This window comes from Lontra canadensis, unplaced genomic scaffold (assembly GCF_010015895.1).
Source record: "Lontra canadensis isolate GAN:19392208 unplaced genomic scaffold, GSC_riverotter_1.0 scaffold4, whole genome shotgun sequence".
NCBI classification, from domain to species: Eukaryota; Metazoa; Chordata; class Mammalia; order Carnivora; family Mustelidae; genus Lontra; species Lontra canadensis.
Genome location: NW_022630998.1, coordinates 37,537,938 through 37,553,549, shown reverse-complemented (window position 1 = coordinate 37,553,549; position 15,612 = coordinate 37,537,938). Strand labels below are relative to the sequence as shown.

The 15,612-nt window shown below is 43.4% G+C and overlaps 1 protein-coding gene across 1 annotated transcript; it reads left to right on the top strand.

The window, feature by feature from the left end:
• The first annotated feature begins 292 nt into the window (after positions 1–292).
• Positions 293–827, top strand: LOC116861739 (guanine nucleotide-binding protein G(I)/G(S)/G(O) subunit gamma-5). Its single transcript, XM_032848510.1, has one exon. It carries the CDS (start codon positions 375–377, stop codon positions 579–581), a length of 207 nt encoding a protein of 68 aa, XP_032704401.1. The 5' UTR covers positions 293–374; the 3' UTR covers positions 582–827.
• The last annotated feature ends 14,785 nt before the right edge of the window (positions 828–15,612 follow it).

The following is a 15,612-nucleotide window of genomic DNA, read 5'->3' as shown; positions in this document are numbered from 1 at the left end:
ATTAATCCTTCTTATCTTCACAAGCCTACCTTTAATCAGGTATGTCTACTGAAGTTCAAGGAGGTTAAGTTAGTTCTTCAGGATTGGGTAGGAAACAACAGAGGTAGGATTTGAATTCAGGGCCAGTCTTTATTCTACTACACTGTTTCTCCATGAAAGAGACAGCAAGGAGGACAGCCCCTGACCTTACCTGGTTTTATACTTTACCATTTAGATCCATCAAGGTGGGAGAATGACAAAAGGCCCTATAGTCTCCTTGAGAGATATCATTAAAACTTGATCCCAGGCCGCGCTGCCCCACCGTCTGGCCCCGAGGACCCACAAAGCGACAGATCCACGCACGCACGAAAATCTGCCCCGCTCCTGAGAGCGCCATGTCTGGTTCCTCCAGTGTTGCCGCTATGAAGAAAGTGGTTCAACAGCTCCGGCTGGAAGCCGGGCTCAACCGCGTGAAGGTTTCCCAAGCAGCTGCAGATCTGAAACAATTCTGTCTGCAGAATGCCCAACACGACCCCCTGCTAACTGGTGTATCTTCAAGTACGAATCCATTCAGACCCCAGAAAGTCTGTTCCTTTTTGTAGTAAAATGAATCTTTGGATGGTTTTCTAGACCACTTTTCATGAACCAGTGACTATTCAAAGGAGAACTAAATTTGAAGCCTGTACAAAAGCTTATCCCTGTAACAAGTGCCATACTATATAAACTTTTACTTTTGTCAGTCCTTAACATCTACCTCTCTGAATTCTCATAAATTTCCATTTCATAAGGGTAATTGTTTTATATACACTGGCAGCAGCATACAATAAAATACTTAGTATAAAAAAAAAGAAAAAAAAACTTGATCCCATATCATGGGGTGAGCCAGACTTTCTAATAATCAATAAAAAATTCTCTAGGCACTAGAGATCTACTGACACCCAGTCTCACAGAACAAGAACTAAAGCCCCATCTCCTTCCTTATGCTGAAGAGTCAATGTGCCTCCAGTTTCTCCCCAGGAAAACGAAATGGAGGAATGATAGGGCAGTTCAGCTTGTCTCACAAGGCTTTGCTGATTGGTCTCTGAAAGGCTGAACAGCCAATCTGTACTTTCTATTTTTAAGATTTTATTTATTTGTTTGAGAGATGTGCGAGTGTGAGCACTCCAGCACACAAACGGGGGAATGGCAGAGGGAGACAGAGAAACAGACTCCCTGCTAAGCAGGGAGCCCAATGCAGGGCTCGATCCCAGGACTGAGGCATCATGCCCCGAGCTGAAGGCAGACGCTGAACCAACTGAGCCACCCAGGAGCTCTTCAGTCTATACTTCTCAACACCTTCTATGTACTGAGCATGTTGCAGACCTATATTACTATTTAGTATTTCCTTACAATGAAGTTGTTAGCTCCTCCAGTGGCCTGAAGTACAGTTCTATTTCACTCCCAGTGGTGATCTGGTACTATCATTTGCATAGGCAATTACATTCTCACAAACACATCCCAGCATTGTGTTCCCACCTTTGTGACTGGCAGTTCAAGTCTCATTTCATGTCACACTTTGTGTAATGATTTTTGGAGAGCAACTTCAATCATCCACTCCTCGATGTTTGGAATCACTTTCAAGAAAAGGCTTTGGGGTGAGATTTCACACTTAGCAAATTTAAACACTACCATGAAGGCATAGAAAGCAGAAACAAAAATAGTGTTCAGCACAAATTGGGTCATAAATTCGGGGCAGGTACAGAACTGGCCTCAATAAGGACCTTGCTAAGAAAGTTGTAAGCAAAAAGAAAAATGGCACACCACTGAGGTTTTGAAGCGTACACTCTGCCCTGAATAAAGAAAACCTGAGGTTCTGCTTGGTAGCTCCAATTCTTAAGTACACAGGGATGATGTTTTTGAAACATTTTCTAAAGAGGTTTTGTTCTCAGTAAATTCTTCCAATCAATACATCTTTCATTTTCCTGCCCTTACAACCTTCTCTATCTGCCCCCCATTTTTCCTCCATTAAAGCTGAATTTGAAGGGCACCTGGCTGGCTCAGTTGGAAGAGTAAGTGACTCTTGATCTCAGGGTCATGAGTTCAAGCCCCACACTGGATATAGAGATTACTAAAAATAAATAAATAAATAAACTTTAAAACAAAAAAACAATTTGACACTGAGATTTACCACCTCGTGAGAGGTCAAAATCCAGTGAGAATAAAGCAACCACGTTTCTAAATTTAATTTTTTTTAATATCAATTTTTTAAACTTCTAGTGGAGACTAGTCTTGAAAACCAAGACCCTTCTGATTTGCAGAAACCAGGCTTTTGAAAAGATAAAAGATTTTCTGAGGTTCAAAAACTTGGTTTTAAATATCAAGTGCTAGAGAGGCACCTGGTTAAGCCTCCAATTCTCAGTTCTCTCTCCCTCTCCCCCAGCCTCTCTCTCTCATATATATATTTCTATATAGAGAGAAATATATAAATATATTATATATTGTATATATACTGTATATATTGTAAGCTCAGTTCGTTGAGCAACTAACTCTTGTTTTCAACTCAGGTCATGATTTCAGGGTAGTGAGATCAAGTCCCGCGTGGGGTGCTGCACTTAGGACAGAGTCTCCTTGACATTGTCTTCTTTCTCTCCCTCTCCCTCTGCCCCTCCCCCGCACTCACTCTCTAAATAAATAAATAAAACATTTTTTTAAAAAATCAAGTACTAGACTTCTGTGTAACCTATATATAAAGTTTATCCATAAATAATAGTTTGGGGGAGGAAAAACTTTCTCTCCACTGGAAAGGGAAGAGATGAAAACATCTTGGTGGGAGTGGAGTGTTGACAAATGGGGGGACACTAGCGTTCATTGCTAGTCTATTCTGCCCTATCCCACACCTGCCCCAGGCCTGCTTCAAGCCCCACCCCCAAGCCCCACCCACATGTTCTGCCTTACACCTGCTCCAAGCTCTGCCTGAAAGCCGTGCCCATGTGCCTAAATACCCTGAAGGGGTTCCAGAGTAGAGAAGTCTGCTTGAAATCCCAGTACAGCAAGTTTTTCTGAAGGCAGTTCATTGGCCAATGCCCCAGGGGTTAAAGCTGAGCCAGTGATGTGTCTGTAAGGAGTCCCACCCCTCTGGCCAAGCAGAGGAAGGGCCAACTTACCAGAAGTGGTCTCCTGGTTGGACCATGGCAGAGGCAGAGTATGGAGTGGTGTTGGGGGTGTTGGAGGTAGAGAGCTGACAGGAAGAAGCCCGTGGACATAACTGCAGAAACTAGGAGGAACTGAGGCCAATGGTCTTTAAGGCCAGGGCTCCTAGGTGGCCCAGTGGTTAAGTGTCTGACTCTTGGTTTCAGCTCAGATCATGATCTCAGGGTGGTGGGATTGAGCCCATGTGGGGCCTGTGCTCAATGTGGATTCTGCTTCAAATTCTTTCTCTCTTCCTCTCCCTAGGCTCCTCCCCACTTGTGCTCTCTCTCCCAAATAAATAAAATCTTTTAAAAACAACAACAACAACAACAACAAACCATAAGGCCAATGACATCTCATAGAGTGCCACTCAGAGCCAGAGGATTTCCCTCAACCCATTTTGCAAAGTCTGCCAGCATCTCCCATGGGTGAACTCAGATGCTGACCCCAGAGCCAGGGAAGGGGGGCAGAACCCTGCACATGACTGGATCTAGGCGGGAAATGACTGAGTCATGGCTAACTAGACTATTTCCCTTGAATTGGCAAGATTGAATTTTGTGGGCCCAAGGAGAATAGGATGTAGTGGCAGAGATTAAGTCTGACTGTGAATTTTTACCCATTACATAACTACTAAGCTAACAGAAAAATGAAATAAGTCAATAAGAAAAAGACAATTACATATGATCTCACTGATATGTGGAATTTAAGAAACAAAACAGAGGATCATAGGAAAAGAGAGGGAAAAATAAAACAAAATGAAATCTGAAAGGGAGACAAACCTTAAGAGATTCTTAATCATAGGAAACAAACTAAGGGTTGCTGGGGGTGGGGGTGGAGGGATGGGGTAACTGGGTGATGGGAATTAAGGAAGGCATGTGATATAATGAGCAGTGGGTGCTATATATAACTGATGAACTACTAAATTCTACCCCTGAAACTAATAATACACTGCATGTTAATTAATTGCATTTAAATTTTTTTAAAAATTAACCCAGCACAAAGTTTAGCTTTCAACAAAGCAAAATAAATCCAGAAACGACGGGGGCAGGGGGGCGGGGTACGGGGAGAGGGCAGGGAGCACAGATATTGTCACCTAATAACTATGGTATCCTTTTAAACTTCTCCCACACAAAACAGTATAAATATAGTAGTACTAGAAATCTTCTTGGTAATTTAAGCTATAGTCCCATCAGTGAACACGTGTCACCTTTGAAATTTTCGAGGCTATCTAAGGTTCTGTTCCAGCAGTTTACTTGAATATTAGAATTATCTTTAAAATTTCAAAATAAATGAGCTGAGCATTTCAAAGTGCTGATCTGATCATGTCAGTTCTCCCCAATTTCCACCTCACGAGAGCAGGAGCTGATCTGCCTTTGCTCACCACTTTTTGAAAGTTCAAGTTACATCACATTGCTTTTATGAAAGAGGACCTATTTGCACTAAGCAAAATAAATCAAAAGAGGATTTTTGCTTTTATGAAAAAGGTGAAAATCGCAAATAGCGTCTAGCATTTGTTTTTTAATGAGTCCGTGTAGAGGCACTGCGAGACCTAGGAAGCAAGAGTGGCATCCCCGGGCTCCTTGCTTGGGAGCCACACTCAGCATCGAGCTGCCAGAACTTTGACCTGTGTCTGTCAATACCTGTGCTTTATCCCAATTTATTTTGTGCATCTGTTAGCAAGATGGGTCTTACGGTACCAGAAAAGCCTAAACGAGGTTTTTTGGGGGGGCTCTGGGCACACTCAGAAAGTTTTCCATATAAATTAATGAGAATGGCTTCTTCACTTTATACCACTTTGGCTCATGAAAAGTTTCATGGGAATACTACTTTCTGATGGCAAGGGAAAATCTGTAATCATAACACCTAGCAGGGAGGGGTGGCACCTAATAGGTCCTCATTTGTTGAATGAATGCAAAAGTGAATTAACTAATGTGATGAGACAGGTGAATTTCTGTCTCATTCTAGCTTTAAATTCTTAAGCTAACTGAGTCACATGTACTTTCTCAGATGAAGGATGACAAAGATCCCCTTGAATTTCAAGTAATTTGACCTGGTGAACCTCTGCAGTAGCTGAGAAATGGCTGCTATGTTTCTGTTCTATGAATTGCAGACCTGGTATCCCACATACATTTATACATGCATAGTAATCCAGTCTATTTAATACAGTTCTTGATCCCTGAAATCTAATTAACAAAGGCATTACTTTATTGAAAATTTGTAAGTTCAAATTTAGACCAGGGTAAATGTTAAGGTAAGATGAGATATAATTCTTTCATGTTGCAATTAAAATGAAAATTTATAGAACTGGGCATGTAAGAAAAAATACATATATAAGTAACATTCTACTAAGGTCAGGTAGTGGGAATGAACACACTTTCTTTCACCCAGGTTGGTCTGTAGAGGAATTACTTTATGTTCATGATGAAACCTTTTCCCTAAAAAGGGAAGTAAAAACATCAGCATTTGTTTTCATTCCCTGACCATTTGTTCATCTCTGCATACTTTGACACACATGTGAATATATTTTATAGATTTATGACCATCTATAAAACACCTTTCTGGAAGTTCCCACTTTTGCAGCACTTGTAGGGATTTAAGACTCTTACCTTTTGCTCATATTTTGTGGAGAATTAAGGATTACAAATTCTTGCTCCCCATCTACCAAAATCTCTCCTGCAGTAATTAAAGTCTTTATCAGCATCATCATGTGCTACATGACGATCTAGTCTCCCTCAAAATAAATGTATGGGGGGAAATTCCTCTCAGTGATAGGCAAACAGCAATTATTATTCCCTGTCATTAAAATGCTCTCAGTTAATTGCACAGATACCAATGGAGAGATTACCTTAAAAGACTGGAGACTAAAAGAAGGGAGTTAGGCAGAGTCTTGAACCTTCTGGGCTAATTTGGAGAACAGTTTACAGAGTGATTTAGTAAATATTTGTGAAGAATCATTAACACTGAGTAAACAATTCCATGCAGGCAAAGAAAAAATGTATTTAAATAATTGTAAAAGAAACTCCCCTGATAAATACTGAAAATGAATTATTTCTAAATGAAAACAGCCCAAATACATTCACAGAAGAATACTACCAACCACATTTTCTAAGCGTTCTTTGTTGTATATATACACAGTTTATCATCCTGGACTGTATTTATGAAAAACACATGTTCAAATTAAAAAAAAAAAAAAAAATGCTGTTTTCACCCAGGATTATTTTACAGAGAATTCAGAGAGCTCAGTCCTTTCTTAGCATCTTTCCTATCTCAGTCCCAACAGAAAGGAGATTTCACTGTTTGCTACGTGCTGATAACACACGAACTTGCCAAGGTCTGGTGCCATGCTTTCATCGACAAGGTGGAGGAAGAAAGAACACATCAAATGAGGAAGTTCTGAGATTTCGCTTCACCTGCGAATGACGGCTAAAGCTAGCCAGGCGACATGAAAATGAAGTGTCTTGGAAGGCTTCCTGACTCAATTAAAATCCAACTTTGATGAAATACTTTGTTAAAGGGGAAGATGGTGTCTCTCTAGTGAAAACTGTGCAGGACAGCTGCTATGGGGGAAGCAGGTGGCTGAGTCAACCCTGAGGGCTTCAGAAATATTAATATTAAAACCTCTCACATTTCACTCAAGTTCAGGGCAGCTTCCTAATGCCTGGAGGAAGACGGAGCAGGAAACTCACAAACCACAAAGCGGGGCATACCTTCTAATTTGGCCGGAGCTCGGTCTGTTGTCTGAATCCCTCTCAGTCTCTCTCTTTGCTGTTAGCTCACAAAGGCGTGGCCTCTGTTTCAAAGCTGGCTGCTTCCGCTCGGCATTGCAGAGACATAACATGTCATCAGAACACAGAGGTTTGCCAGGGCCATGATTTGTTTGTCTAGACTGGTCATTGAACTCTGTTTATTACTAAACATCATGTGGAATGGGCAGCAAATCAAAGGGGTTTCTGGGAACCTGCGAGGCCTGTCTCCCCAAGCCAGGGGTACACATGGACCTCCCTCCTTCTCAGTTTCCACGACCTGGAGAGGCCTACCTTTCCCAGGACCTGGGGTCTGTGACCACTAGCCTAACTTTTCATCTTTCATTGACCCAGGGATGTGACCCCAGGTCACTGGTAACCTTCAGAGCCCCTATCCACTATTGTTGGAGTATGCAACCCCTAACAGCCTTATGTTCTGGGCAGCTTCGTGGAGAGGTCGTGAGGAATGACTAATGATTAACATTTGAAAATGAACCTGAGAGGAAAATGCTACCAATCACAGCAAAATGGTCTGTCAAAGAGCAGAGGGCCGGGGGGGGGGGGGGGGGGGGGGGGGGGAGAAAGCACATAAATGATATCCTCTTTTCAAGATACAAATGTGTCATTTAAAAGAACTCTTTAGGTTTGGTTTTAGAAAGACATATAATGAATAGATACAGTTTCGTTTTCATGGATAATTGTTTAGCCTAATTGATTATGAATACATAAGTTCACTGAAAGATTTAATCTAGAAGATAAAATGAAGACTCAAGGCTTTTGTCAGAAAATAATGCATGACAAGGTTTTGCTTTTTTTTTTTTTTAAAGAAAAAGCACTTCTGTTGCTTATAAGAACAAAATTGCTTCAGACAAAAATCAGTTCTCCTGAGCAACATTTCTGATACATAGTGATTATGTTACAGAAGACGTGAGAGCTATGAGAGCTATTGGAAGCTCCAGGGCCCCAGAAGGAAGGTCTCTCTCTCACTGGAAAGGCCTCTGTACCAAATCCATATGAACTTTCCACATTAGCTAAATGGCGGCAAGTTATCGAATTTGTGTTTCTTTTCTACCTGGAATTAACAGCTTTCACACAAAGTAAGCAATACAAATTAGCACTCCCAAAGAGTCCAGCTTCTCTACTGTAACAATTTAGTGGTCAACATCAGACAGAGAAACTGAAAGGGTCAAACAAAACAAAACAAAACAAAACAAAAAACAAAACACCCACAACCTGGAATCATAGCCAGGGCCACTTGACCCTCTCCTTTTAGAAGTCTCCAGTCACCCAGCAGAGCATCTGGCCCAGCCATTCGGCTGTTTTCTGTCCACACACACAGAGACCCAGACCTGTATCATCCCAGAAGGCTGAATTAGCAACCATGGGCCTCCAAGTCCTCTGACAACTAGTTCTAGGGAAATTCCAGAGGAAGTGAGGGCGAGAGAGGACACCAACCAGGATGTGCCTGAGACCCATCCTGATCTGGGTCCTTGGGAGGACTTCCCCAAAACCCAAACAACAAAGAAGACCGAAAGGTGTCGCCCCAGTGAATGTGAGGTGATGGGATGATAAGCACGACATGAGGAACAAGGGCTTCTAGGGCGGCTTCAGCCCTTTCAGAAATGTGCCAGGGAAATCAGGTGCCTTAGTATTATCAACGCTGTCATGAATATGTAACACAGTTTTGTGATTTGAGGAATCAGTGTATCATTTATGACTAGGAATCTGATTCCATTTGCCCAGCCAATTGGCAAGGGTTAGATGCCTATAATGCTGAAATGCTGACTGAATTAAACTGAATAAATTCAGTGGAGCTTTTACAACTCCAAAACAAAAAAAGCAAATAGTTGTTTCATTTAGGTTCATACAATAAGTCATTTTCTTTAAAGGTTGACAGGGATATTAGATCAAAGTAGGAAGAGCAGATATAAATGTGCAAGAAAGAATCTCCCCCACCTAATTTGGGCACTGATTTTTTCCCTTCCTTTTCTTTTGAAACTAAATCTTTTTAAAGAGAGAGAGAGAGAGAAGGAGAGGTGGAAGAAGGGGCGGAGAGAGGAAAGAGAATCTTAAGCAGGCCCTGCGTCCAGCATGGAGTCTGACACCAGGGCTCGATCTCACAACCCTGCAATCATAATGTGAGCTGAAATCAAGGGTTGGGCACTTAACTGACTAAGTCACCCATGCTCCCCTAAACTAAATCTTTACACAGAAGGTACTAAGTTATAATTTAACTCTCAAGTTAACTGAGAGTCGATTAGTCTTTCAAGTCTTACAAACACAAAGGGCTTTAATGATTTTTTTTTTTTTTAACTAAAGAGAGAAAAAACAAGATGTATGAAAATCACTTCTCCCAGTAACACAGATACCCTGGCCAATCAAAGAGAGTTCTGTGAGATCTTTACCCACAGGACCCTTTCATAAGAATAGCACAGGAAACTCTCAACAATCCACACAAATTTAACTTCGGCAAACACAGAGAATCCTGGCACAAGTGGTTCTGCTTATGTAGTTAAATCATTTGAGCACTTAAGTAATATAAGTTCCCTCCTAAAAGGTGGATTTTTAGCCAAGTCAGTTCTCAGTTTCAATCAGACCGAATTTAATGCATAAACATCTTCTTCCACCACAATAAAGAGACAGAAAAGATATTCCATAAGCAATCATAACAAGCTAGTTGGAAGAGACACAGTTTTTACTGGGAGCCCCCCCAGAAACACATCCATCCTTGAAGATGATGCACTCACACAGGGGACCCATGAGCACACAAAATCTGTATATAGTCATTCTTTAAAGGCAGCAGAGGACTCCTTTACAAGGAAATAATCCTTAAAAAAGACAACAAGGGAAAGAAAGACAGTGATCACTGCTAAATTACAGGATTATAAATAATTTTGCTTGGCTCTTTTTCATATCTTCCAAGTTCTTACCCAAAGACTTTTACCTTTAAAATCAGAAAAAAAAACAGACATCTATTTCTTTCAATTAAAGAAATCTTATGATAGAATCCAAGGTGAAGAATGGGCTCAATACTGAGACAACCCATTCCTTTCCTTTGTGTGAATTAGGAAAAGCCAACACCTGGGGGCAAAAACAGCTCCCCCCCACTCCCAGAATCCAGCTCCTCACCCCTCCGTTGAGCACCCAACTGTGCTGTCCTCCTCAGTCCTGTCTGCTCCAGATTCTGTTCCATCACATTCGCTTCTGCTCTCACTCGCACCTGTGTGGGAACCATGGGACTCACCAAGGGTCCAAGATCCTCACACACTGACCGGGAATTTGATATCAGGCACTATGAAATCTACACCAGCCTGACGTTTCACTAAAAAATCCTGCCTAAAGAAGGCACCCCAGACAGTTATATCCTGAGAAATGGAATGATGTCTGTCTCAGCATTCAGGAATACCAGAGAGAGCTTCACTAAACAAATAAAGGGTATGACTCTGTGGACAGATAAGGAGAAAACACCTGTTTTCTGGCCCCTTTCTGCACCTGCAACTTAGACCGACCTTCACTCCCTGCAGCTTCGGGGCCTCAAACCCTCAATATCCAGTCACATCTCTTCTTAGTTCCAAAATAATGCCCCTACCCAGCCACCCCCAGAGCACTACTGACACCCTCCTAAATGACCATGCAAATCCTTACGGCTGTGAGCAACGCAGTCGCTTGTAGTCACTCTAAAGGGCACACAGGTCTGCTCTGGAAGTTCTGTGTCTTTCAGAGCGTTCTGCTGCCTGGCCGGATCTGGATTGCGCACTCAGAGCCCTCCACTCTTTCCATGTCAGCCAAACCTCCACGGTAACCCTGAGACATCGTGAGAAATGAAACACCCGCATCCTCAGAGGGAGGGACACCAGGTGACCTGTGAATAAGGAGAGCAGGGAGGAAGAGGGGGCCTGCTACCTAGCGAGACAAATGAAGCCAATTAAGGCTGGCCATCCAGACTACCTACATAATTTGCAGAGCTCATTACAAAATGAAAATGCAGGCCCCCCCCCCTTCCAAAAAGCATCAAGAATATCAAGACCGCCACAGCAGAGCATAAAGCAAGTATGGGGCCCTTCCCAAGAGCAGGGCCTTGTGTGACCACACAGGTCACAAACCCACAAACTTTATTCTGCTGGCTCTCTGTGGGGGAAGCCACTGACCTTTCTGTCCAAATAAGCAGCAGATGGGCTGCAGAGAGAAAAATCGTGAAATAGATAGAAATAGAGTGAAATAGAGTCTCGAAACAAACATTGACAGGCAAAAAGCTGTACATCCCAGCTCAGTCTCTTATCTATAGAGAGCACAAGGCATTATTAGGAACTTTTTAAAAATTTATTTGGAAAATGGGAAATCAATAGTGCCCAATATCACAGTAATAGGTCTTGAACTTGGCAGCTCCTGATCTGTGACTGGTGAGCATGTTCAATGTACCCCTCAATCCAATTAAGGAGGATCAGTTTTTATTATAACAAAAGTGGATGGAATTGAAATCACTTTGAAAAAAAAAAATACAAAGCCATAATTTCCTCCCCCGGTGTACTCATGTTCAGATAGAAGTTAATTATGAAATGAATAAAATGTACCTTTTTGGGGAAGCCAAGGACAACACTAAGAGCCTTCACTCCAGGAAATCCCTGAGCCAGCTGGTACCTGAGATCCCACCCAGACCACCTTCCTGGTATTCTGTAGCTTCCCACATTAGCATGGTTCCCCCGGGTCTCAGCACGGAGGGATAAATACATCTACGTACATATTTTTCAACCAACTCTTTTTATGCTCAAAAAGTAGTTAGAGCTGGGGCGCCTGGGTGGCTCAGTCGGCTGAGCGTCTGCCTTCAGCTCGGGTCATGATCCCAGGGTCCTGGGATCAAACCCCGCATCAGGCTCCCTGAGCCTGCTTCTTCCTCTGCCTCAGTGCTTTCTCTCTCTCTCTCTTTCTCTTACACTTGCTCTCTCTCAAGTAAGTAAATAAAATATTAAAAAAAAAAAAAAAGTAGTTAGAGCTGACTTTTTTAAACAAAATTCGTAGGATTCGCCAACTCTCCAAACTGGATTCTCCATCCTTAATAACCAGTTAAAGAAAATGTCCAGGCCCCTATTCCGCAGCCTACAAAGGCCCGAAACTGCTTTGCAATCAAATCACCTTTTAGGACAAAAAAGAAAACATCAACAATCCTAAAACTGGCCTTTAAAAAGTCCTGCTGAAGTGGATGAACGGTGGGTTGAGCTGTGAAAACATACTCAGGCCTCAGATGAGCCTGTCTTTGGGTTTCAAACATACAAGCCACATTGTTATTCATGGTCTGGGATATACACTGAGCGGTCCTACCAGCTCACACAGCTAACCCCCATACCCAACAGTTCCTCTTCTGGGGGACTAAGCAAAATAGGCCCTTCCTTATTCTGAATAGCTGTATTTCCTATGGAAAGCAGGGAAATGGAACACAGTCAATGACCTACTGTGTGCTAAGTTCTAGGTTAAGTGCTTTCTTTCACAAAAGGCATCTCCTCTCTTCCCTCCACTTTAAAGATAGCTTTTGAAAGGTCACCCAACTGGTCTGCAGTGGAGATGGTGTCCGAACTCACCTCAGCAGGTACCTAAACCTTCTTCCCCCTCTACTACCAGGAAGCCCTGGTGCTTCCTGAGCCAAAGGCCTGTTCTGTAGATGGGCTGCAGACCCCACAACCTGGAAGGGAGGGACTGACCGTGGTGTGCATGAGCTCGAAATTTGTCCTCCCTCCGCACTGGGAGCAGCCCAAACCTGAACACAGAATACAGGGCCAGAGGCTATGGTGATCAGAGCAGGCCAGTAAAGCAGCTACACAGAGCAAAAGGTGTCCGGGCTGGTGAGTGGAGGCCAGCCTAGAGGAGGCCAGGAGCCTACCCTGTGCAGAAATCTACACGCGGTCAGCCCAGCTGCAAGTGGGGAATCTCTAGGGAGAGGAAGGAAGTCCCTGTCATCAGCAGCGTATTGACTGAGTGTGCACCGTGAGAAGTAATACACCCCGCAGGTGAAGAGCTCGCTGCTGGGTTCAAAGACTAGTTCAACTCTTAACTACCTGAGTGACCTTGGACAGCTAAATTAAACTGTCTGCCTCAGTCACTGTTCAGTACCAAAGAGAGAGGTTTTGAAGGCTCAAATGCTTGAATACTGATAAAGCACATGGAACAGTACCTAGGATCCAGAGCAGGTGGGAATTAGAGATTATTATGTACCAAGTACCTTTGGAAACAGGCCTCAGACCCCAGAAATTCCTTCAACTCCAAAGAGCCAGAGCCATCTGTGGGATGCCTTGAAGGCCCCAGTTACGGCCCCCGTATTCAGTAGCCCTTCCCTCCTACAGCATGCGCTGTGACCTCTGAGAAAGGGGAAGCAATGTGCTTTCCAACCCAGGCACACTACGATCCAGGAACAGCAGCCCACAGGCGGTGTGACACTTCCCCTTTTCTGGGACAGGACCCCCCAGTCCCTTCCCTAGGTTTAACATGAAGAACGTTCTCATGGCAGAAGTGTGTTCCTTCTTATCAGGTACTTCTGAGAAAACCAATCAAATCACTGGCGCTGAAACTATTTGCAGGGAAGTGTGGTGGGGAAGGCGCAATTCCCTCTCCCTTATGATTGTAATAAAATGCTTGGGTGCCGCCAGGTGACTTGCCATACCCCAAACCAATCCCCAGAGCTCCCCCAGGTGAGGGCCACCCTGCTAACCAGAAGAACATTCCCAGTGTGAAGCCCATCAGCCAGAGACTTGGTTTTCCTCTACCGCTCACACGAAGATTAATGGTTCGATTTGCAGCTGCTTCTAGTGTTGCTTCTAGTCTAGAGAGAGGATTCCCTCTCTCTCCCCGGTCATTTAGGCTTGGGCTGGCCTGAGGACTTGCGGTTAATGGGGCAGGTGGGGAAGCCATTTGTTTCCCCTTGACTGAGTGTGTTAACACTGATCTGCTACTCTATCGTGTGGTGTCTCAATGTCTTAATCTCAGTCACGCTTTGATGGAATGTTCCTCTCCCCCAGGCTTCTAACAAGGCCAGGTATTGACTATCTAGAAACCCAAAGCTTCCCTGAATGCCCGGCTTGTGGCTTCCAAGGATCCAGTCCTTAAGGAGATAAATATCTAAAATAAGCTTTAAAAAATGAGAATATGCAACGGCACCCCTGCTTACCAAAATGGTTGCTGTCTTTTATAGTACCGATATCTTCAAATGCACCTTTGCTTAGGGACACGAGGGTTTGTAAGATGACAAGAAAGGCTTTTGTTCTGCTTGTTAGTCACTCTGCAACCTTCTTTTTCCATCTACCCCACCCAGCTCTTTCTTCTTCTGTTCACTCTCTGCGCACCACAGTTACTAAGACCCCCTTCAATCTTTTCATCCCCTTCAGTAACAACATCTCTAGTGCCGGGACATAATTAGATGTTTTTACCTACGATCACCACACAGAATCCAGAAAATTTGGTAAACACAGGGTAGAAGTCTACTCCGTGGGGGCTGGCCTTCTTATGCACTGATAGATCCCATGGAACACGGGCAGCTTGACTGACAGCCTACCCTTGGCCCTCCAACTATCTTTGAAAAAGAAAAACTGACTCTGAACCTCATAACCATATCTGCTGCACTGGAAGGGGATTTGTCCGAGTGAGCAGGGAGCAAAACAGAAAGTTCCCACCACTTCAAACGGGAAACTTCAGCTGGCTTTGCACAGAGTCCACCGAGGGCCTGCAACCCTTCGGCTGTGCACAGTTTTCATGGCCTCTCTGTTGATTATGGGAGGCATCCAATAATTCGAGATGGTGAAGACAACAGGACTCCTCCTCTACCCCGTACCCTAGGGTTTATGTGTGGGGAGCCAATTCTTCATGGTTCTCTCACATTTTACCTGTCTTATCAGTAAGCCATTGACTGCCCTTGGTCCTGGACTACCTTTTCAGGCATGTTTGTACAATAATCTTATGAACCTGTAAAAAGTTTAGGAAAAAAGAGGTAGTTTCTCTCTGCGGAGCTTACGTCCCCTTAAAAAGATTCAGTTTCCCTGAACTCAGGTGTCATTTCCAGTAACACAGCCCACTCCCTGGGTAGCAATCAGCTGGCCCTCTTATGACTGTGTAAGGATTGAGGCTCAAGGAACCAGTTCAAAAATGCTGATGCTCAGGCTGTTGCTTATGCTGTGAGTGATAAACTGTTCTGTAACATCACAGTTCTGTGATAAACTGTTCTGAAGATGAAACTGTTCATCTTCTTCCGGCATCCATGAAACCGAGGCAGGTTAACTTGGTAGCTTGTGAGTAGGGTAAAGTCTCAGGCCCTTTGCAGTTCTGGACAATAGATTATAATGACAGCAAGTCATTTTGGCACACACGCAAACATTGATTAGGAAGCAGGCCCAGAAGAGTCCCATAATCTGTTCTCTTAATGAGCTTAGGCCCCACCTTCCTAGCCCCTAGGCATGCAAACAACTACCCGGGTTACCTGGGGCAGATGTGGCAAGATTCAGCTAATACTCTGGATGAAATGATAGAATCCCACATCAAATGACAGGATGTAGGACTGAATTGGAGCTCTAGACCGAGAATGCCACGCCAAAAGGTATTAGTCTTCTGGACTCTCCAGATTTTCTTATATTCTATTCATGCAAATATATATTTCTACCCAGTGCGCATAAATCAAATGACAGTTCTCTCTCCAATAAACGATTTCTAACATTCCTTTATAACAATTAATGAATCATCGATGACA

Coding starts and splice junctions, on each gene's coding strand:
- LOC116861739 (XM_032848510.1), top strand. CDS start 375: ATGTCTGGTTCCTCCAGTGTTGCCGCTATGAAGAAAGTGGTTCAACAG.